Source organism: Elgaria multicarinata, chromosome 10, assembly GCF_023053635.1.
Source record: "Elgaria multicarinata webbii isolate HBS135686 ecotype San Diego chromosome 10, rElgMul1.1.pri, whole genome shotgun sequence".
Lineage (NCBI taxonomy): Eukaryota > Metazoa > Chordata > Lepidosauria > Squamata > Anguidae > Elgaria > Elgaria multicarinata.
In genome coordinates, this window is record NC_086180.1 from 18,660,575 (window position 1) to 18,685,179 (window position 24,605).

The following is a 24,605-nucleotide window of genomic DNA, read 5'->3' on the forward strand; positions in this document are numbered from 1 at the left end:
TCCATTTATAACCCTACCACATTTTCCCACCATGTATTCCATCTTCCCCCCTCCCCCTTACCACAAAAAAATTACTAAGGTGTAGGGTGACCATATGGAAAGGAGGACAGGGCTCCTGTATCTTTAACAGTTGTATAGAAAGGGGAATTTCAGCAAGTGTCATTTGTATGCAGGCAGAACCTGGTGAAATGCCCTCTTCATCACAACAGTTAAAGCTTCAGGAACCCTACCCTCTGCAGGAGCCCTGACCAGATACAAAAGAAGGCAGGACTCCTGCAGCTTTAACTATTGTGATGAAGAGGGCATTTCACCAGGTGCTGTCTCCATACAAGTGACACCTGCTGAAATTTCCTCTTCAGCACAACTATTAAAGTTACAGGAGCCCTGTCCTCCATTCCGTATGGTCACCCTACTAAGGTGGGAAAGACAGATTTACAGCAGTCTTCTAACTGGCTGCTTTAGGAGTCCTCCATCTGGAAGCAGCCCAGGAAATAGTATATAAACCTGCCAGCGTGAGGTGATGACACTTTCTCCTTCAGGATTGGAATTCTAACTCAAGAAGAAAGTTAGTCCCCACAGATGACATGGATGTAACCAGGGCAGGCATCAAATGTCACTTATGAGAATAATAATGCTTTTTCAGGCTTGGGTTTTTCCTGGACACTGCCCTGTTTTCCCAGATGCTTTTTACAGCTTCAGGTAGCTTGTTTTATCTGTTTCCAGGAAATAGCCACAACCTTCTGCAATGTATTACTGCTCTAGCTGTGATTTCAGACCTCGGGATGGTCTTATTTGGTTCATAAAACGATCAGATTTATAATCATGATTGCAAGCATTTTGCAATACACCTGTTCTTTAATGAGCTAATATACTGAGTTAATTAGAGGGGGAACAACAAACAGGTGTGGCAAACAACAAACAGGTGTGGAGCAACTCCCCTATGAGTGAAGGTTAGGACAGCTGGGTGTCTTTGGCTTGTAGAAAAAGAAGGGTAAGGTGTGCAAAATTATGCATTGTGTGGAGAATGCAGATTGAGAGACATTTTCCCCCTCTCTCAAAATGCTAGAACCCGGATTCATCCCATGAAGTTGATTGGTGAAAGATTCAGGACAGATAAAAGAAAATATCCCCCCCCTTTTTTTCCTTTTCTTTAATGGGAATTTGTTAAGTATCTAGACCAGGGATACAAAACCTTATTCAGGTTGTTTTTTAAAAAATAATTTTATTATATTTGACAAACTATAAAAGTACCATTTCGCATTACAAAAAAAGAGAATATTTGTCTATCTAATTACACAAAAATGTAGAACCGAAATGAATTTGTATCAAGTATCTACAGTCAGAGGGAGACTGAATAAATGAGAGTTAAATAATCCTGCTGTACCATTCATAAAATTGACAAAAGGAGACCATATATTTACAAAGGGGTCGTTGCTGAGTTGGCCCGACAGAACTCTATGATAGTAAGTTAATTTCTTGGAGCGGGCTATATCCCACACTTTCCCCACACTTTCCCTTTCCATCTGGTGACCGTGGGACCCTTTGAATCTTTCCAATGTTTGGCTATTTCTAAGCGTGCTGCCACCAAGAGTATAACTCAGGTCCTCTGGGAAGAATCTACTTCAGCTAGCAAAAACTGGATTAACAACTGTTACCCAGAGGACGTCCTCTTCTGCTGCTCCCAGACTGTGGAATGGCCTGCTGGAGGAGATTCGTCAACTTGACAGTCTTTTAGAATTTAAAAAAGCAATAAAGACTGATCTATTCCGGCAGGCCTATCCAGTGAAATTTTAGAATGTTTTAAGGATGTTTTTAAAGATGTTTTAATCATGTATGGTATGTTTTTAATCAATCTATCTATCAATACAAGTCTGACTCTGCTGTCTCTGTCTAATGTTTTAAACCCCTCCCTTATTCATAAAGAACTTGTAATTAAAAGAAAGTATTTCTTCACACAGCGCAATGTCTACTAGCCCTGATGGCTATGTGCTACCTCCAGTATCAGTACACCAGTGTACAACTATGTACACCAGTTGCTGGGGAACATGGGTGGGAGGGTTCTGTTTCATTTGTGTCCTCCTTGTGGATTCCTGGTTGACACCTGGTTGACCACTATGTGAATGGAGTGCTTATGTTCTTAGCTTTGTGTGAGGAAGCACGGAGTTGGCTGTTCCTCCTAAGCGAGAAGTGCATGCAGTCTGAAACACAGGGATGGGCATATACAGTAGCCTCTAAGTGCCACTGAGTGGAGCTAGCAAAACAAATTGAGTATTATTATTTTTTTAAAAAAATGCACCTGCAGAATGTAATAGGCTTCTTTAAAGAGAGACTGAAACAACTGGGCATGTTTAGCCTGGAGAAGAGAAGATTGAGGGGAGACCTGATAGCACTCTTCAAATACTTGAAAGGTTGTCACACAGAGGAGGGCCAGGAACTCTTCTCGATCCTCCCAGAGTGCAGGACACAGAATAATGGGCTCAAGTTACAGGAAGCCAGGTTCTGGCTGGACATCGGGAAAAACTTCCTGACTGTTAGAGCAGTACGACAATGGAACCAATTACTTAGGGAGGTTGTGGGCTCTCCCACACTAGAGGCATTCAAGAGGCAGCTGGACAACCCTCTGTCAGGTATGCTTTAGGGTGGATTTCTGCATTGAGCAGGGGGTTGGACTGGATGGCCTTATAGCCCCTTCCAACTCTACTATTCTATGATTCTGTGGTGACCTTCCAACCCAGGTGGCCATTTACAAATCACCCCAAAAGTGGAAATGCAGAACCAAAAAAAGAGGTGAAAAAAGGACAGTGATTTGCATAACCCTTTTCATACGTTAATTTATACGTATGGATGCAAATTTAGAAATAATAATTATACTTTCAATAGAAATATAATCTATCTTAGCATAGTGTGGAAGGCTGTGACCTGCGGTGCCTGCTTGTTCAGTCTGCTGCCTGGGTGCGAAGCGTTGATGGACAGCGTTTTTTTGTGGTTCTTTATCTTTAAACCAGAATCGGACAGGGAAGCCCTTCAAACAGAGGATGCTTTCAGAGGACATTCCTCTGGCAGCCCTGCAAAGAGAGGGCTGACCTCTCCAAAAGAGACATGACTACCCTCCATATATTTTATTTACACATGCAGCCTACAACACAGGTCCACTCTGGGAGGATCGAGAAGAGATCCTGGCTTTCCTCCGTGTGACAACCTTTCAAGTATTTGAAGAGTGCCATCATGCCTCCCCTCAATTTCTCTTCTCCAGGCTAAACATGCCCAGTTGTTTCAGTCTCTCTTTAAAGAGGCCTATTACATTCTGCAGGTGCATTTTTTTTTAAAAAAAATACTCAATTTGTTTTGCTAGCACCACTCAGTGGCACTTAGAGGCTACTGTATATGCCCATCCCTGTGTTTCAGACTGCATGCACTTCTCGCTTAGGAGGAACAGCCAACTCCGTGCTTCCTCACACAAAGCTAAGAACATAAGCACTCCATTCACATAGTGGTCAACCAGCTGTCAACCAGGAATCCACAAGGAGGACACAAATGAAACAGAACCCTCCCACCCATGTTCCCCAGCAACTGGTGTACATAGTTGTACACTGGTGTACTGATACTGGAGGTAGCACATAGCCATCAGGGCTAGTAGACATTGCGCTGTGTGAAGAAATACTTTCTTTTAATTACAAGTTCTGTATGCGAGAATGTCTCGAGTGCCTCCTTCTTATCTAACATGAACAAGAGCCCTGGCTCCAGTGCTCTGCTGTGTCAAAGTTAACTTCTGTAACTTAGTGTCAGGCCAAAGGTATTGTTTACAGAACTGTTTAGCATAATTAGCTATGCCCCAGTGTTATGTTCTGATTGGTTAATGCTGCTACTGGGCCCTGCCCCTTGCAAGCTCAAATATTGTACTGTATTCCCTATGTCTTTTGTCTGATTGCTCCCTTTGAAGAGACCAGGCCTTGATTACTAAGCAATAAAGCGCTTTTGAACCCTCTGTCGCTGGAATGGTGGAGTCGTGCTTAAGGGCTGTTTGGATTTCGTTCTTGGGTGAAAAGAACATTGATCTAACACAGGGATCAGGCAAAATCATCTCCATCTGATAAAACAAACGTCTGCCGAAACAGGAAGGTATTTTTGCCATATGGTGAATCAGCACCATAAGAAGGAGAGACAACCAAGATTCCTAGAGCAAAGAATTCTATGATTTAGATATGACTACAGAGAAGGCCATTGCTCTTTTTCCCATCCAGCCGACCCTACACCATAATCAGCTCATATAGAGAAGGGCCTCTCCATTAGATCTTAGGGTGCAGGTTATTGTCGTCTGAATCAGCTCCCTGTGAGTAACCACATGTGTCGACAAAAGAAACACTCCAGCGGTGGTTTGAAAGAAATTTTACTTTAGGAATAAGCAACTTTCCGTCCTAGGGTAGGATGGCTCAGGGCTTTATCACACCAGCGTTATACTGTGCAATCACTGTGAATTGTATGCAAAGGACTCAGAAGTTTTCCACCTTATAATCAGCTTTGATTGTGAAGTACTCCCATGCATCCTGCCTTAATTGTACAATAAAGCAAAAAGATTCGCTGTATTTAGCCCCTACTTTTTGAGCGTATCTTCTGAGCTGCCGCTGGGGCACAGGAGCGGGATTTTAAAGAAATGCTTACATCTGTGTAAGCTTTAAAGATAAAGACACCAAAGTTGGCACAGTAATAGATATTAGGGAGAGCTTTAAGCATAATTTGAATTGAATTGGGTCATCCGTTGATTTTTTAATGATTTTTTTTACATTTCCCCCCTTAAACTCACTTCCTGGTATGTGAAGGATCACTGTCGCCCGGTAGCAAAAACAACAATTTATACGTGGGATAAAGCTTTCAGTTTAGCCATGTGGTCAGCAACTCATGAGGCAGGGAACAACAAGAAGGAAGTAGAGGGGAGGAGACAGGAAAGGGAAGAACCAAACATCCCAGCAATCCCCTCCCACCTTGTTCAGGTACACATTAACTCTTTAGCTCCAGGTTCAGTGACCTGTAGCCCGAGTTCTGCTAATGCAGGTTGGCTGGTATCGGAGGTTGCTGTCCCTGCAGTATTCTGGATCTAAGCCATTTAGGACTTTAAAGATCACCAGCATTTTGAATTGTGTCCAGAAACAATCTGGTAAACACTGCAGCTCTTGTAGGACAGGTGAAATGCAATCCCATCTCATAAGTGATCACCTCCCAGCATTTTCACTGATATAGTTCAGACCGATCATAGTTTCCAAAGACTCTTTAAAGGTAGCCCATGTAGATCGCAGAAGTCATCATTATGGAATGCTACAACAGTTGAATTTAATATTCCGTAGAGGTTTGCCACCAATTTCAGTGATCATTTTGCTACTGCTAAACTCCACGGGGCACTGCTGGAGGTCAGAGTGTGTCCCTGGGGGAGGGCATGGGGCCCCAAAATGGCTACTGGATCTCTTGAAGTTGCTCAAAGTAGATTATTTAACTCAAGTTTTATTCATTAATGATCATCAGCCAAATTTAAGTGGTGAGGGCAAATTTTAATCAGTGAGGCTGGGAAATAAGCACATACTTGGGTTTTCTTAAAGTCTCTTTTGCTTCTGTCCATTATTGTAGTAGAGAATAAAAAAAGGAAATGGTCAAGACAGGTGCTAGATTCTCTTTATGAAATTATGTTACCTTAATTACTGCCTTCTGTATCTCAAAAAGGTATCACTATACTGAAGTTTTAAATTCCATAAATTCATTAGACTTTAAAAGGCATATACTAATTATTCTTTAATCAGTTAACACCTGACTTCTTCTCAAAAGCAAACCACAAAATTCATTTGAGCAAGCTATGTCAGTGATCACTGCCAAGAGGTGTGGGTGGAATTGATGTTTTCAAGTTCTGCCCTTTAGAAGCCAATTGGAGACCAAAAGTAGTTTGACTTCCCAAGAATCGGTCCCATTGTGAACTATTGGCTCACTTCTACAAATATGGTTTCTAACCATCAGGTACTTTATCTGCCCATTTGGCGTCAAGTTCAACATCAGGTATTTTGTGCTAGGATGAGTGGTTAGATCGCCCCTAACACATATTGACTGGGTTTGCATGACATGACAACCCACCATGGCCAGCCAGCCACGGTTGGTTATTGTGTTGTCTGAACCCAGAGCATTTTCCATGAGATGACTTATTTTTCATGAACAAGCCACACGGAGAACCTGTGGCTTGTTGTAGGGTTGTTCATACCCATGGTGGGTTGTTCTGTCATCTGAACCCGGGAGACCAATTTCATTGTGGGTTGCCATAATTGGCTACAGAGCTGCGTGGCAAGAACAGCAAAACAACCTGTCCCATTTGCTCTTTGTGAGCCCAACAGTGTGTGCATTTCCACCGATGCTGAAATGGCACTTTGAAAGGACCATCACACATACCCCAGCTTTTTAAATTTGTTTTTGTTTATGGTTTACTTTGTTGACTTTTTGGTGCCTCAAAAATGCACAATTGGGTTCATAATTTCTATTTATTTTATTTTTCTTGGTCTTTTCCAGGTTTAAGTGAGCGCTTTCACACTTGTGAAATAATAATAATAATAATAATAATAATAATAATAATAATAATAATGATATTCCAATTGCACATTTCTGAGGGGACTGAAAAATAAAAATAAAATAGCCAGGTTACAAAAAGGTGTAGTGATCAGAGGGTTATATGCAGAACAACAGATTGGTTGTTCTGCATATAACCAACCCACAGTGGCTTATTCATACGCTAGCTTAGCGTGATGTGCAAACCCATCCACTGATGTATCAGTCCTTGCCATTGTCCCAACCCAATGAGACAGAGGCCTAATCTGCACCAAGCAGGAAATTACACTTTGAAAGCCACACGACTGCTTTATAGTGTTATTGAAGTGCACTGACAACTGTTGGGGCCCATTGACACATACCATATACCGCTTTCATTCCACTTTCATAGTGCAATATCCTGCTTGGTGTGGCTCCTGCCTTTTATATACTGCTTTCATACCGCTTCCAAAGTGCTATATCCTGCATAGTGTAGATTAGGCCAGATTCTCCACACCCTCACTGTGTTTTTTAAAAATCACAACTGGGAAAATATATCTGCACGTCTTGGGGCGTTGCTAGATGGGGCTGTAGCGTGCATTACATACCGTCGTCGTCTCGACAGATCCAGATGACGTTCACCAGGATCCATGTTCATCCTGTGGTGAAACCTCTGTTTTCCCGTGTTTTATGAAACGACTTTAAGTGCGACTTTTCCTGTCGGCGCACGCTAATTTGGATTCGGGAGGCGGAGGTGTGGGACAAAATGAGGTCAGCGCGGTTTCCGGCGAGGTCAGCACTGGTCAGGAAAAGGCATGCTAAGGGGAGTGGTCAGCGGTTTCGGCCAAACCTCCTCCGCCATTTGTGCCCCGTGCACAGCTGTGGCTGCGGTGCAGCGGCTATTTTTTTTTAACCAAACGGGTCCGCTTTGTGCACGAACGGAGGACCGGAAAAGTGTCTGGGGAGTGGTTGGGGTGTGTGTGTGGCGGATGTGTGGGATATGTGCAGCTCGGTACCTCTGTGTGGGTCTCTTTTCGGGAAGGCGGGCATCCAACTGTAATGGGAAGTTGGTGACTCATCGCGGTGGGCAGGGACAGGTACTGTCCTAATGCCGGTGGTTTAGGCGGCGCGGAAGATGTAAAGGTGATCGGGGAATGACGGGTATGGTAGAGGCATGCAGGGCTGTGTGCCTATTGCTGTGGGTACGCGGCAGCTGGCTGTAAGGGGGCAACAAGTGAGGGTGGGCAGCCGTCTTCCATCGGCCACGCGGCGGCAGGCGGAAGTTCAGGGAAGCATCAGCCCAGGGGTGGGCACATGCCCTGGGGCCACTTTGCACTGTGTTAATACACTCCCGTATCCTTCCGACTGCATTTGCTGGGAGGGGGGAGCGATGGCAGCAGGCTGCTGATGCTGGTTTCGGACCTCTGCTGGTGCGGAAACTGACGAGCCCCCCCCCTTCTTTCTGCTAACGATGCCAATGAGCAGGGTTTGCCCTTTGGGGTAGACTCAGGAAGACTAGACGTCGTGCAGTTTGAATGCATTTTATTGAATACATGTGGTGCGAAGGACGTTGGGATGGGGCGGGAAGGGCACAAGGCCGGTCATCGCCGGCAAAACTCAGAGGCGTGATGGGATATGTAGGCGCAGAGTGCCCATGCAGACGGCTGTCCTCGGATCACAGTACACGTGTCATCAGCCCCGAAAGGAAGTGACAGCATCCCTGCCTTGTCAATATTGCCGCTCAACAATGCCACTCGTTCCCATCCCCCTGCCACTGCTGGCCACGCCCCTGTGGGTCATCCCCCAATTCCAACTGGTTCCCCTGTGCCCAGCCTGAGGGGTGGCGGCGGCATGGAACAACAGCAGCAGCGCCACTTCAGCCGCCGCTACAGCCGCCACCGCCGATCTATGCGGATTGTGCTCTTTCGCACTTGTGCAAATCGTGCGGTGAGCGAAAACCCCCCCCGGAAATCAGGCCGGTGTGGCTGCACAATCCGTACTTGACCCGACAGCACCACAACCAGAGCAAACTCCCGCAACCAGCCCCCTCCAATATCGGGATAATCCACACAAAGTGTGGACCATGAGACGTCACACCTAAACAGGAAAATCCGGTTTCACCCCTCCTCAACCACGGAACACCTGGTAGGTCTAGCAAGGCCCATAGTCACGAAAGCAATCTATTAACATGAGCATTGTAATGTGGACTCATGTGAGATTGCCCATTCTCTTCTGTGAACTGAAAAATTGCAACTTGTGATTATTTCCCCAGTTCATGGAAGGGAAGGGGAGAAGCTCATATAAATTACTTGTGTTGACTTGTGGAATTAACCCGTGTTTTCGTCCTCAGAACAGTTTCTGACAGGCCTCTTTTTCAACATCCCTGAAAAGGTTGGAAACACGTTTTGGCAAAATTCTAGAAGAAAGAATTTAAAAAATATATTACAGTGGTACAGAAGCCATTTTATAGGGTCCTTGTTTAAAAATCAGATAGGATCTTCACATGAACTATCATCTAATTAGATTGATTTTAAGACATAACTACTTCAGGCCACTTCCAGACTAGGGCCTGTTAACACTGCTGAGGAATTGTTGTTCTACAATCAGCTGAGGCACGCTTAAAACAGTTTTCTACATGGCACTTGATACAGAACTACATGATCATAGCCGAAACCCTTCTGTAATGTTTACTCACAAGTAAGTCCCATTCTGCAAAGGTCCCCTATAACATCAATTAGCAGTTTCCTGCTTGTGGCTTTTGCCTTGTGGCTTCTTGTTCAATCTGGCCTGGCATTACTAAATAATTGCATCCAAATAGTCCCATAATTATTTCTTTCCTCATCCCACAGGACGGTTTTCGTGTGTATGTAATGAGGCTTAATTGCTACTTTTCTCTCATTATTTTTACTTTATTTCTTTTACAGCCGCAGAACATTATTTGCTACAAGAGAAAGAAAAATAGTGAGAGGAAATCCTTCATTAAAGCACCCACTAATTACAGACTAAATCGGAACTGACTAATTACAGACAATTCATCACTAATGTCAGGCTGTGCTGAGGACCTCAAGCTATCGCATTTTTTTCTCCCGAATAGATTTCCTGTGAAAAGGGGAAAAAAGCCAGAAGAAACCGTGGGAAATCAAGGAGGGATGCAAGTTGAATGCAATGCCGTTTTGGACCCATAAAATATTCTGTGAACGAGGCATGGCAAGTGCATAGAAAAAGCCCTGCTGGGAAACACGTGTCATAGAATTATAGAATAGTAGAGTTGGAAGGAGCCTATAAGGTCATTGAGTCCAACCCCCTGCTCAATGCAGGAATCCACCTTAAAGCATCCTTGACAGATGGCTGTCCAGCTGCCTCTTGAATGCCTCTAGGGTGGTAGAGCCCACCACATCCCTAGGTAACTGGCTCCATTGTCGTACTGCTCTAACAGTCAGGATGTTTTTCCTGATGCCCAGCCGGAATCTGGCTTCCTGTAACTTGAGCCCATTATTCCATGTCCTGCACTCTGGGAGGATCGAGAAGAGATCCTGGCCCTCCTCTGTGTGACAACCTTTCAAGTATTTTAAGAGTGCCATCATGTCTCCCCTCAATCTTCTCTTCTCCAGGCTAACATGCCCAGTTGTTTCAGTCTCTCTTCATAGGGCTTTGTTTCCAGACCCCTGATCATCCTGGTTGCCCTCCTCTGAACATGCCATCCACACTGTAGATTCCTGAGGTAACACCTCTCATGAGGCTGCAATGTTATACCCACTTACCTGGGAGTAAATCCAGTTGAACTTAGTGTGACTTAATTCTGGATAGACATGTATAGAATTTGGATGGGGAGTTACATAAATTAGTTCTGTGTTGTGGGGTGAAGTATTCTCTTTTGACTGTCCTAAATCTACTGCCAGTCAATTGCACTGGGTAACAAGTTTGAAATTTATGCAAAAGGCAGGGGAAAAAAATTATCTATCTATTTACTCCGCACCATCCTCAATTTGATAAAGCCTTTGACATGTCTCTCCTTTAATGACTCTTTCTTTTTCAGCCATCTCATGGTGATCCTGCTCTTATGCATGGTTAAATGTATTTTCACGCTGCAGTCAGACCCACATTTTCACACGTTTAAAAATGAAAATATCTGAATATACGTTGGTCTGCAGTGTGGATATATGTTGAATCACTCAGAATAGTGGGATGTACAAATGTCTGTCACGTAAGTCAGCTGACTATGAGAAAACAGTTTACTTTCTTCCTGGGAATCAACCCCAAACGTGCTGGTGTATTATAAAAAGTGATCACCGTGGATCTACTCTTTGCTGCCTTTGCACAAGACATCATTAGGAAAACACTGACCTTCATATATTTGTTTCTAATATGAATAATTTGCATTGCTATATCCAAAGCTGTGCACATAATTGAAAAATAACACTTTGGTTTTAGATTATCCATCACGCTTACCTTGAGATTGCTGGAGAAAATTTCATCCACGATGGAAAGACAATAATTTCCTGGTTAGTAAGTATCCCTTCCATCAAGGCTTTGGCTGTTTCCTCAGCCTCTACCGTGGGAAATAATCTGAAGTTATATGGAGAGAGGGGGAAATATACATTCTGATTATAGTCTGCCTTAATCAACGACCTCAATGGTTGCAGCAATTAAGATATATTTGAAGTTGGGACACACAGCAAAATGTCGTGGTGCGTTATTCTCCACTGAACACTGTAGAGCTACGCTTCTCCCACTAGAGTCTCACTACGCAGTCAACCTTGTTGGTAAAGTCCACAACAGATTCAAATGGGTGCGGATTAATATGAATCTGACCTGCGGATTCCCCAGCGCACTGGTTTTTTCTGAGTCAAGTGGATTCAGACGAGTTTATCACTTTTGTGGTAGTGGGGAAGGATTTGGGCTGATTCACATTGGCATTAATATGCACTACCACAAAGGTTTATTAGTAGTAATGCACACTTTGCATGTGCATTAATCCGCTTCAGTTAACTAATGCAATTTACCGCATTTGCAGAAGCGTGCAAGAGCGCATTCACACTAATGTGTCTTAGTTCAAGTAGAACGAAATTCTGTTTAAAAAATTCCAGCTTTGTCCATGAGTGGATAATGGAACAAAAGATGTCAGACAAACCACAAATATAGACTGAAGGCATCTCTACTTGAACCGATACTAAAGCGCTCCTGTTCTGGACTTTCCCTCCAGCTCTCTGAAGAGTGTAGTGCACAGTACTCTAGCTGCCTCAAACGTCCTTTAGGGCGCAATCCTATCCGAATGCCCATCAACTTCCAAACTCGGAGGCCGATGGGCATCCTATGTAGAGTGGTCGGACCTTCCCCGCTCTGCATTTTTGTCCGTCTAGCTAGGGCTCTGCAGAGTGGGAGGGGTACAGCTGTGGATAGCTCATAATCTCATTTCCACAGTCCCCTCCCCACCCACTAAACTGATTGCTTCCTCCTCCAGGAATTTATCCGTCCAAATTGGTGGCCATCACCACATCTTTTGGTAGTGAATTCCATTGTTTAACTATGGGCTATGTGAAGAACTACTTCCTTTTATCTGTCCTGAATCTCCCACCAATCAGCTTCATGGGATGACCCTCGGATCTAGTATTAGGGAAGAGCAAGAAAAATGTCTCCATATCCTCATTCTCCACACCATGCATAATTTTGTACACCTCTATCAGGTCTCCCCTTGGCCTCCTTTTTTCCAAGCTAAACAATCCCAGCTGTTCTCTCTTACAAACGAAAACCTGAGAACGTCTCTGGCCTTGGGGCAATTGGAAACACACAATATAAACACCACACAAAGCTGTTGCTGTAATGAGGTTGATAGAGGCCTACTTCTTCCCAGCCTCCTGATCACTTACACAAAACTTTTCAGTCTAAAAAAGCCAGTGTTCATAATAACTGGGCACAGGCATGTTGATTTGATCCCGTCCTTTCCCAAAACACGCAGCTCTTCTTTCAGACCTTCATGGAATCCAACAGCAGCAAACTTGGTGGAGCTGAGAAAGTTAAAACTCATTTATAGTCACTGCGGATTGGACTTTATTACATACACAGATCAAGATGATGCAACAATACAAGTCCCAGCTGCCTTTCAAAATTTGTGGTTTCAGTGAGGGGGTGGGGGGAAAGTATCTTCATAACAAATTGAACTTACCTGCATGAGTTCAAAATTATTATTATTTTGTATATTTCTGCATCTTTCTTGATGAAGTTGAAGAACATCATAACGAAATGCATTATATCATGTATGGTTTGGTATACTTACACATGAAATTGTGTTAACATTGTTTGTAAAGTTGTTTTAATATTGCAAATGAATAAAAATAGAATTTAAAAAACTCATTTATAGTTTAAATTAAGTCTTAGTTATCTATGCATGTGGCTTGCAATGGGTTTTCTCCATTTCCATTTTTTTAAAAAAATATAGTGCCAACATTTATCTCAAATGTAATATCTTCTTTAGAAAAAAAAGTTATTGCAAATGGGCGAACCATATTTGTTTTGCTTTTTTGCAAATCAATATGTTTTGCATTTGTTATATTTGCAACCTTATTCATATCTCTGATCCTCGTTGTTGGAAATCTGGAGAACCCAAGCTGTATCTTCTAGACTTTGGGCCTAGAGGGCCATAAACTCTCCTTTGGAGCCTTTTGCTTGAGACGGTTTAAATTTGGACTCTGCCACTCCAACCAAACCTCTCTTCAAATTCTGTCCTTTATTCTTCTATCTCACAACAAAGAGAGACCACGGCTCTGGAGGCTGAGAAAAGAAACGTTTCATTCCACGCCCAATGTGCTCTGGCCTGGTTTTATTTTGGAACCTTCTTCAGGGCTTCTATCAAAACTGCCTGCCAGTTTGTCAGTTTTTTAATTTCACCTAACGGAGATCTCTGTAGGTGCTTTAAATGCGATGTCTATAAAATCAGCCTAAAATGCCTCGGGCTTGAAATAAAACATGGGTTTCCCAACATTGTGAGACAGTGTCCCTTTGTTGTGGGTTTGTATTGGATGTGTTCCAGTTTTTTGTACATTCTTTATTCTCCTTTGGCAGAACTGGACAACCTTTTCAAGGCTGAGAGTGGCAACAAAAAACATGTCAGAACCTTTGTCTATTATCTTTGCAAAATCATGGAAGACGGGTGAGGTGACGGACGACTGGAGGAGGGCTAACGTTGTCCCTATCTTCAAAAAGGGCAAAAAGGAGGAACCTGGGAACTACGAACCAGTCAGTCTGACATCCATCCCTGGGAACATTCTGGAGCAGATTATAAAGAAGTCAACCTGTAAACACCTTGAAATCAATGCAGTGATTACTAGAAGCCAACATGGATTTGTCAGGAACAAGTCCTGTCAGACTAATTTGATCTCATTTTTTGATTGGGTAACCTCCCTTGTGGACCGTGGGAATGCTGTGGACGTCATATATCTTGACTTCAGCAGAATTGGACTCAAAGAGTACTTATCAATGGAACCTTCTCAAACTGGGGAGAGGCAACGAGTGGGGTACCGCAGGGCTCAGTCCTGGGCCCAGTGCTCTTCAACATTTTTATTAATGATTTGGACGAGGAGGTACAGGAAACGCTTATCAAATTTGCAGATGACACAAAATTGGGTGGGATAGCTAATACCCTGGAAGACAGAAACAAACTTCAAAGTGATCTTGATAGGCTGGAGTGCTGGGCTGAAAACAACAGAATGAAATTTAATAGGGATAAAAGCGAAGTTCTACATCTAGGAAATAGAAACCAAATGCATAGTTACAAGATGAGGGATACTTGGCTCAGCAATACTACAAACAAGAAGGATCTTGGAATTGTTGTAGATCACAAGTTGAATATGAGCCAACAGTGCGATATGGCTGCAAGAAAGGCAAATGCTATTTTGGGCTGCATTAATAGTATAGCTTCCAAATCATGTGAGGTACTGGTTCCTCTCTATTCGGCTCTGGTTAGGCCTCATCTAGAGTATTGCGTCCAGTTCTGGGCTCCACAATTCAAGAAGGACGCAAACAAGCTGGGGCGTGTTCAGAGAAGAGCAACCAGGATGATCAGGGGTCTGGAAACGAAGCCCTATGAAGAGAGACTGAAAGAACTGGGCATGTTTAGCCTGGAGAAGAGAAGATTGAGGGGAGACATGATAGCAGTCTTCAAATACTTAAAAGGTTGTCACACAGAGGAGGGCCAGGATCTCTTCTCAATAATCCCAGAGTGCAGGACATGGAATAATGGACAAGTTACAGGAAGCCAGATTTAGCTGGACACTAGGAAAAACCTCCTGACTGTTATAGCAGTATGACAATGGAATCAGTTACCTAGGGAGGTTGTGGGCTCTCCCACACTAGAGGCATTCAAGAGACAGCTGGACAACTATCTGTCAGGGATGCTTTAGGGTGGATTCCTGCATTGAGCAGGGGGTTGAACTCGATGGCCTTGTAGGCCCCTTCCAACTCTGCTTTTCTATGATTCTATGATTACAGAGCAAAGTAGTTCAAATTTAGCCTATTCTCAAAATGTGGCCGACAAGGGGGGGGTTTGAGGGGGGGGAATGGTCCTTGGACCACACAAATTTGACCAACTGTGTACTAAGGAACAATCAATAGTTACAGATTTATTATGGTTCCTGCAAAATGATTGGAGGTTTGTTTTCTATTATTATATGGCCCTCCTCCACCTTTTGTTTTTAAAGTGGGGTGGTGGCAGTTGCTTAGACCTTGAATTTGTTGAAGAGCCAGTGTGGTGTAGTGGCTAGAGTGTTGGACTGGGAGTTGGGAGATCCGGGTTCTAGTCTCCACTCGGCCATGGAAGCTCACTGGGTGACTTTGGGCCAGTCACAGACTCTCAGCTCAACTGTCCTCACAGGGTTGTTTTTGTGAGGATAAAATTGAGAGGAGAAGGGTTCCTTGGAGGAAAAAAGATGGAATATAAATGTAATAAATAAATTTGTTTTGTGGACTAAAACAGAGACATAGGGGATCCCTGAGCTCCACATTGACACCAGAAGCTCCACCAGGAATACCTTTATTTTGAACCGAGCAATGCTCCTACACAAGTCAAGCATAGGCAACTGGTTCCTTATCCCTCTTTCTCCTCAGCCAAACAATAGAGGCTTTGACACAACCCTTCCTTTAAACACCTTAGCAGGTCGATAACATGAGTCTTGGTTTGTTCATGGAAGTGAGTAGTTTACATTGATTGTTGGGAACTTGGGAGCATTGGACAGGAGAGGGTTAATGGAACTGGGAGGACTGCTGGAGATTCCCTTAAAAGTTCCCTTAAAAAGTATTGTTAGGGAAATTAGAGCGTAATGGTCCACAATGACTGGGAAGGAAATAGCCAGGGACTGTTTTGGAAGGTGGGAGCAGGGCCGGCCCTACCATTAGGCAGAGTGAGGTGGTTGCCTCAGGCAGCAGATGCTGGGAGGGGCAGCAAGGTGGTAGGGGAGAGAGCTGTGGGCCAAGTGGCTTCCTCTTACCCCTAAGCTACCCTGTTGTATTCAAGTGTGGTGACAGATGCTGACTGTCCAGTTGGTTTTTGTACATGAAATGGGAGAGGGAACCTTCTTGTCCTTCATCTCAGGCAGGAAAATGTCTTGGGCCAGCCCTGAGTGGGAGCCATTTTTTAAATGGGCATGTCTCTCTCCACCACTTCCTGGTAGGGGTAATGTAATCCTGATCTCTCTCTGCAGTTGGAAAGGGACTGGACAAGACACTGTCACAAGGGGCTGAGTTTGGGCTTTGTAAGCATCTTAGGGGGCTAGCTGTCTCCCTCGCAATCTGATGTGGGAGCAGAGAACTTTAGGCTTAAGCTACCCCACCCTGTAAATAAATACAAATAAATGCTAATATTAGCAAATGCCAAGAAGCCTTCAATTACCTCCTTTGAAAGACAATCAAACCTAGATAAAAACTGCAGCCCCGTGGCCTCGAGTTGTCTCCTTGCTTTTGTACTAATAGTATCTTCCATATACTGGGTTTGAACTTGCTACGCTCATATATGAAAATTATAATGATGCATACCTGTAGGTCACCATGCAAGGAAAAGCCATAAGTCCACTAAATGAAGCAACTGTGACAATATGGCCATGGTTGTGTTCCATCATTGCTGGTAGGAATGCTTTCATTGTCTTGAATGTAGTTAAAGGAAAAGCAAACATGTTAGAAGGCCAAGTATTCCCTCAAGTATCTAAGAAGAGCACAGTTGGAAACAAATGGGACCAATTAGTCATGACTCAAGTCCCACAGGTTTAAATGGGAACTAAGCACAACTAATTTAGTCTGGGTCAACTCATTGACTATTCCCAAATAGAACAAAATAGGTGTTGGGGTTGTTTTAGTTTTAAAAATAAATAAATACGTTATTTATTTAGTATTGGATAAATCTAGACAACCAAGCAATTGATGGTTACTATTGTAATTGTTATTATCATAATTGTTGTTTGAATTATTTGGTGCTTTCATCAGAACATGACTTATTGTTCTGATAAGAGACAGTGAGGCAGACAATGGAGAAGAAAGGTCCCAAACCAAATTGTTAAGAACATGCTAAAATCCACCTTAACAGTCTGCTAGGCACTGAATATGTATTTGTAATTAGGTAATCAGTAAATGAAGTTTTTAGTGTATTCAAAGAAACTACTACCAGCCTCCCCCAACCTTGTACCATCCAGATGTTTTGGACTTCAATTCCCATCATTCCCATCCAGCAGGGCGTACTGATTGGGGAAGGTGAAAGCTGCAGTCCAACACGTCTGGAGAGCCCCAGGTTGATGAAGGCTGACATACACCTTAGAGAACAATCCTGTGGCCCCTAGACAGAGTCTTGAGAACTATGGGATATGTTTTTTTCCTGGATCCGAGATCAGAGACAGCGCTCCGAGCTTAGACCCATGCGTCTGACCTCTTGAGGTTGCAAAGGTGATCTTGGAGGGAAGGGAAAGCAGCCATGTTGGTGGGCAGGGAGGAATGGGGATGGCTTACACTATATCCCCAGGTGTCCCCAGCCTTCATCCTTCCCTGACACCTCAGCTAGATGGGCAAAAAACACCTGTCTAGCTAAATTGCAGGGCAGGAGGTGCAACTAATTAAGGGCACAATTCTATGCGTGCTTAGACAGAAAGAAGGCCTACCACTCCCAGTATTTCCTAGCCAGTATTCCCTAGAAATCGTGGAAGTTGCAGGACTTTTTTCTGTCTCAGTGTGCATAGAATTGTGCCCATGATTGTTTATATTATGATTCATACTTTGAGAGACTAGTTACAATTACCCAGTAATGAGCAAGAATGTTGACATCAAACATGTTCTGGATCTCTGCATCCTTCGTGGAAAGTAGCGTTGTTGATGTTATTACTCCAGCATTATTCACCAAAATACTAACATCTCCAACATCTCTTTTCACCTATAATTAAAGAAAGAAAGAAAGAAAGAAAGAAAGAAAGAAAGAAAGAAAGAAAGAAAAACACAGCTAGATATTTTTTACCCAATGGGTAACCACAGTAGCCATTGTTTGGTTAATTTCAGTAGGGTTAAGTGAGCGTAAGGTAGGGGTACACAACTATATTTGGGTTGGGGGGTGGACTGCCCTCCAGGCTTTCTGGATGACATCAGGAGGCAAAGCTACATCCACCAACATCAATCAGTTGAACCATGCTGCTTGCTTACTTCAGCTCCCTGTACCTTGAAACCTTACCTTCCTGACCCTGCTTCTCCTTGGATTAGTCTCTCATGCCACTGTCCCCTGGATTCCTGATAAGTCCCTCGTTTTGGACTGCTCTTTTTCCTGGGCTGGTGATACTGGGCTTTCAACCCTTTGCTTGCCTTCTGACTTTGCTAAGCAGATTTGCCCATTGTTTTCCCCAAGGCTGAACCCATCCCAGCCAAAACAGGACTTGTGCAAATAAACTGAGAGTGATGACAGTGTTGTGCAATCCCTATGCTATCTGCAGCCAAATTTCACCCTCCATCCTGTGTCGGCTGATCAGAACCTTTGCTTTTATGCTGTTAATGGTGATGTAAAAATGGCAGCCTTGATCCCGGTCACTGGAAAAGTTCCCCAGAGACCTGAAAGCAATCTCACCTCATCCTGATGATCTTATGCAGGATCACTGGGATGGGGATGAAGTTAAAGTTTCCTCCCCTGCCCCTATATGTGTGCATCTGTTTGTGCAACTCCTGCTGACACTGGAAATAACCCCCGGAATCCAAAAACGGTGTACTCCTGCACTACTGTATGTTCACAAGAAGTGTTAGGAAGTATGCATTTGCTTTCAAGTCCTCACCAGGCTTGGTAAAAGCTGGGGTCCAGCCTGTAAGGAAGGGTTAATGTTACTGGGAATGGTTCATCTTTTAATATGTTAAATTTTATCATTATGGTCCTAGGAACTGGGCGATAAGCGGCCAGCTGCATGGGGGCGTTCTGGCACATCCTGGAACTGCTTGGGGCAAGGCCCAGCCGGCCTTGAGAGAAAATTTACATCTCAAGCGGAGGTGTGAAAGATCTTCGTAGGGAAAGCCGAGGGGAGGGGGGAAGGAGCGAGGCTATTCTTGGGAAGGGGGGTTGGTCTGAGCTGGGTGACTTCAAGGCTGGTGATGTATGAGTTGCAAATTAGTTTCTGGCTTGCTTCTTCTGGGTTCTTATATATATGCATGTTTTATAGTTTTAAAGTTTTAGTATGCTAATCCCATGTAACCTACCACTTATCCTGAAATAAATTTTGGACTTAAACCTCTAAATTGAGAGCTGTGTGCATTTGTTCTGGGGATCTGTGCAAAATCCAGTGGAAAAGCCAGCTTCGCTGGGGCGTGCTTCCTTTACACAGCCCACCGGTCTTACCTTCTCTGCAGCCCTGTAGATTTCATCCCGGTTCTTGCAGTCCACCACAAAGGCATGTGCAGTGGTGCCCAGCTTTCTGCATTCCTCAGCTGTTTCCTCCACACCTTGCTGTGAAGAAGAAACAGGGGGAACATCTATAACCCACAGGTATGGTTATGGCATGCTCATGGCGCAAACAGAGGCTTCAGTGTGTAAGCCACACTTTCTACATCCATTGCTGTTCTGAAGACAGAATTCAGATGGTTTTAGAAAGTAAGTCTTTGAGCCTAAATAATAGTGTAAGGGTCTAACTAGACATGTTAGTGCAGCGGCCATGTTTGTTTCAATCATGTGCTTTTTCCATTCACATATAAAGTAAGGGCTGGGAGGTGAGGGTTTGATTTTAATTAGTGTGACCATATGAAAAGGAGGACAGGGCTCCTTTATCTTTAACGGTTGTATTGAAAAAGGAATTTCAGCAGCTGTCATTTGTATATATGGAGAACCTGGTGAAATTTCCTCTTCATCTGCCCTCTTTTAAATCTGGCCACAGTATAGCTGCAGAATAGCTCCTGCGGCTTTAACTGTTGCGATGAAGAGGAAATTTCATCAGGTGCAACATGTATACAACTGACACCTGCTGAAATTCCCTTTTCTATGCAACTGTTAAAGATACAGGAGCCCTGTCCTCCTTTTCATATGGTCACACTAATTTTAATAGCAAAAGGGACATGTGGATGAAGTGAGGTGCATTTTCCTCTGCCTTACACTTGACAAGTAGTTTTCCAAACTCCTTTTCCTCCCAGCCTGGTTCTAACAATAGAAGCAGCAAGCACATCACTGTCTTGGCCAGCTGCCAGAGTCCCAGCGCCCCAGCAGGGCCTGCTGGCAAAAATACCTGCCCTTGAGTCACCTGGCCATGACAATGGCAGACTGACATTTAATTTTCTCACAGTGCCCTCATGGTAGTATCAAGTGAAATCATGGTTTGCAATGCATTTTTGTGTGTGTCTTGTATCCTTATCTTGTATACTAGAGATATACAATCTCTAGTATATCTCTACAATCTAGTATATCTTCTACAATCATAGAATACTAGAGTTGGAAGGGGCCTATAAGGCCCTCCAAGCCCCTGTTCAATGCAGGAGCTTAAAGCATCCCTGACAGATGGTTGTCCAGCTGCCTCTTGAATTCCTCTAGTGTGGCAGAGCCCACCACTTCCCAGGGTCATTGGTTCCATTGTCGTACTGCTCTAACAGTCAGGAAGTTTTTCCTGATGTCCAGCTGGAATCTGGCTTCCTGTGACTTGAGGTCGTTATTCCGTGTCCTGCACTCTGGGAGAATCGAGAAGAGATCCTGGCCCTCCTCTGTGTGACAATCTTTCAAGTATTTGAAGAGTGCTACCATGCCTCCCTTCAATCTTCTCTTCTCCAGGCTAAACATGTCCAGTTGTTTCAGTCTCTCTTTATAGAGGCCTATTACATTTTGCAGGTGCATTTTTTAAAAAATGTGACGACAGAATCAAAGGGGTGCTGCCTTAGTCCAAGGAATCTGATAAAACCACATCCTCTGTTTTGCCAATTGTATTGCCAAGAGGCGATGGTTCTTTTTTAAGATTCAGAAACAATGAACACATTAAAGGGTGAAAGCTAAAGATGTTATTAAGCAGGAACAAACTAAAAGAGCAAAAAAAAAAAAAAAAAAAAAAGCAAAATACTACAAGGCAATAATTATAGCAAGAAACTACAGAGCAACATTGTAAGGTTTATCGTCACTGGTAACCCCATGAGAATTATTGAGGAATGGACTCTAATTATGGCATAGTGTGCAGCACCCTCTGCCCACATCAAGATTCTGAATTAAGAGAGTCCAGAGACACATATATTTACTATTGATCCAATTCATATTCTGGCGTAATAGCCTTGAGGAACTTAATGCATTCTTGCAAAGTCAAAGGACTAGCAAACGGCAACCAGCTAGTACAGATATTACCATTCCATACACTCCAGCCTGACCTAGGAAGCAGACCTTGACATCTAGCCAAGGCTTATCTGAAGGTGGTAATAGGCTCCCAACATGTTCCATTTCAGAAGGATTGCTGACTCATAGGTAAGGATACACATCCTCCGGATTTCACACAGGTTGGCTCTTTGACTTTATAAAAGGAGAAATAGGCTATTGTGGAAAATAATGGGCATAATTGGAGTATTTTATGCTTTTTCTGCCATATAGCACTTACTCAGGGCCGGTGCCAGACTATTTTGCGCCCTAGGCAGGCGCGCCGTACTGAAGCCGCCCGCCCCCCCCCCCCACCGGTGCCTGGTCCCACTCCTGCTCCCGCTCCTGGCTTCGAAGCCAGGACACTGGGGTTGTGGGGCAGGGCAGAGGCTTCAGTATGACGCGCCTGCCTAGGGCGCAAAATAGTCTGGCACCGGCCCTGAGTAAGTGCTATATGTCAGAAAAAGCATAAAATACTCCAGTTATGCCCATTATTTTCTCATGGGGTTCCCAGTGATGGTAAACCCGCTTAAACTCACTTCCCGGTATGCAAAGGATCTCTGTTGCCTGGTAGCAAAAACAACAACCGCAAAAGCTTAGCGCTACAGGGATAATCCGAGGGAAGCAGGTATGTGGGATGAAGTTTTTAATGGTGTGAAATCGGCAGTGTGTAAAGCTGGCATTCTGCTATGAACTTTCCAAGAAAGGACTCTCCATTCTATCGGAGGGAGAAGAGGGTAGAATGCCTCCATGCAACAAAGGGAGACAGATATGATCCCCCACCCCACCAGAAGCACCCCTTTAAGTTCAATGGGGCTTACTCCAAAGTAAGTGTGCCATGGGGACATAAAGGGTTCTGTAAGACCACAAGAACAAGACCTTTCATTATGCTAGATGATAGTTTTGCTGGGTTAAAATCCAAACTGATTCTTCTTAATTACTTTTTTCTAATTTCTGTTGGTTTGTGCTAATAGTTCTTCACATGTCTACTCAGAAGTAAGTCCCATTGTGTTCAATGGGGCTTACTCCCAAGTAGGTGCTGAGGGTTGCAGATTTACAACAAACGAAAACAAGCCTCTCCCACTGCTCCTTTGCACACATGCCAGGGAGGGAGGAAGGCGCTCCCTCAATCCAGACATGTCTCCCCTGAAAACAGCAGGATCTTCCACCTTGTTGCCCCTCTCCTCCCATGCAATGCAGCCCATATCAATCATGCCAAAGAACCAGGAAGCACAACAGCACTGGGTAAGCAGTGTGATTTCCATTAATGTAAAGACACTCTCAGTCTACTATTTATACTACTATTTACAGATAACCCTAACCCTACAATTAAATAGTTATGAACCAAACCATGAAACCTGTTTATGTAGGGTGACCATATGGAAAGGAGTACAATTGTATCTTTAACAATTATATAGAAAAGGGAATTTCAGCAGGTGTCATTTGTATGCATGCAGCACCTGGTGCATTGCCTGCAGTAGCAAATTCTGTAAATCAGTGATGAGACCTGAACTTATCATAAACCATTACACTATCGCCAGCCTAAGTTATAGTAGCACAGCATTTTTAAGCAAATATTTTGCCTCCCGACAACCCTTTTTAAATGCCTCTACCCACCCCACAATAGCATGCAGAGAGAGCTGCAAAACCAGATTTTATTTACCGACATACATAAGTAAAAGCCAATAAATGGATTATGGACAAGTAACACCAATTCATCAAGCACAGAAAGTCTTCCTGTTCTGTTTTATAGCTGCCGCTCCTGATACTTCAGACTGAACATAGAGCGGTAACTAATGTCTACCTTGTTGATATCCCAAAGGACCATCTTGCTTTGACGTTTGGCAAACTCATACGCTGTTGCTCTGCCAAGTCCATGTGCAGCACCCGTGATCAAAACTATCTCTCCACTGACTGATTTTCTTCTCTTGGGAACGAAGAATTTCACCAGAGCCTCCAGCCATGAATAAACAAGCAGAACTGTAGCCTTGAGGCCTAAAAGTAGGATAAACATTACTGTTACTTCCTGAGACTTTTGACACTGTGACTGTCTTTTGTGCATGGTAGCAAAAGAAGCTCTTTGCTTCCCAGAGGCAGCCAATGCGTAAGTAAAACTTGTGAGGCAGGGAGTGCATATAACCTCTTCAAACGTAATGACTTGAAGAAATGAGGTGGGTGGCGCTCTAGCCTTTGGCATGGAAAGTAACAAGCATGCACCATGTGGGCTAAGCACAATTGTTCAGAACAGAATGGAACAGGCATGTTGTTTGTAAGCTCATGATTGCCGAACTGGAATTTCCAGCACCTGCCAATTCTTGACCGAGCAAATGTGTGCTCTCTATTTAACCCCGACTATGACACTCTGGCTCTACACAGCTATTCAACTATTTCATTAAAAGAACTTTATACAGCTCCCTGGCAGGGCTGTTAATGCAGGCAGGGCCAGCGCTTCCATAGAGGCCAGTTAGGCGGCCGCCTAGAGCGCCATAGTGGTAAGGGGGCACCAAATGGACACACGCCGAAAGTCAGAACATGGAGCCGTCTGACTGCCCTCCTGCAGCTTCCTGGCTTGGTTTCAGCTGAGCACTCCCAGCCAAAGCCAAGCCGGGACGCTGGGTGGGGTGGTGGTGGTGAGGAACGGCTCCACGTTCTGACTTCCGGCGCACGCCGAAAGTCAGAACATGGAGCTGTCTGACTGCCCTCCCCCAGCGTCCCGGCTTGATTTCGGCTGGGCCCTCCTGATGTGGATGATGGGTTAGGTTGTCCAACCGGACTTATCTCCAAGTGAGACAGAACCAGGTATTCTTAAGAGTTGTTTATTGTATCGATACAGAGACAGGTCATACACGCAAGAGCATCAGCATGCTACACCCAGCTCCAACTAACTTGGGCGGATGTGGTATAGATATATTTATACATCAAGGTACAGGATGCGTGCGCAGCTGGCAGTGCTTCTCAAGGCTGCTGCTACGTTCGCCTTACAGCAGTTACTTTGCTCCATATATGGCCAGCTGTGCATTCAGGTAGCCTGATTGGTTACCAAGTGTCTATAGGACATGATCAGGGTCTTCAGATTATACAGACCCCCACATCACTCCCAGCCAAAGCCAAGTGGGGGGGGAGCGGACGGAAGTGGAGCTACCCGTCCGCCCACCCACTGCAGCATCCCGCCAAGCCAGGAGGACTTCGGGAGAGGGACAGGTAACCTACCTGGGGTGGTGGGGGATACGGTGGGGTGGGA

General features: G+C 44.1%; 2 protein-coding genes across 2 annotated transcripts in view; one reads left to right on the forward strand and one right to left on the reverse strand.

Annotated features, from left to right (window-relative positions):
* Window positions 1-24,605, forward strand: part of IBSP (integrin binding sialoprotein) — a 347,644-nt gene that overhangs the window by 89,246 nt on the left and 233,793 nt on the right. The window lies entirely within an intron of this gene.
* On the reverse strand, window positions 8,884-23,441 carry LOC134404544 (17-beta-hydroxysteroid dehydrogenase 13-like). The gene is made up of 7 exons (XM_063135268.1): window positions 23,169-23,441; window positions 19,388-19,495; window positions 17,822-17,953; window positions 16,576-16,682; window positions 12,420-12,557; window positions 11,002-11,118; window positions 8,884-8,968 (listed from the first exon to the last, which is right to left on the reverse strand). The coding sequence occupies exons 1-7, from the start codon at window positions 23,424-23,426 to the stop codon at window positions 8,899-8,901; spliced, it is 930 nt and encodes a 309-aa protein (XP_062991338.1). The 5' UTR covers window positions 23,427-23,441; the 3' UTR covers window positions 8,884-8,898.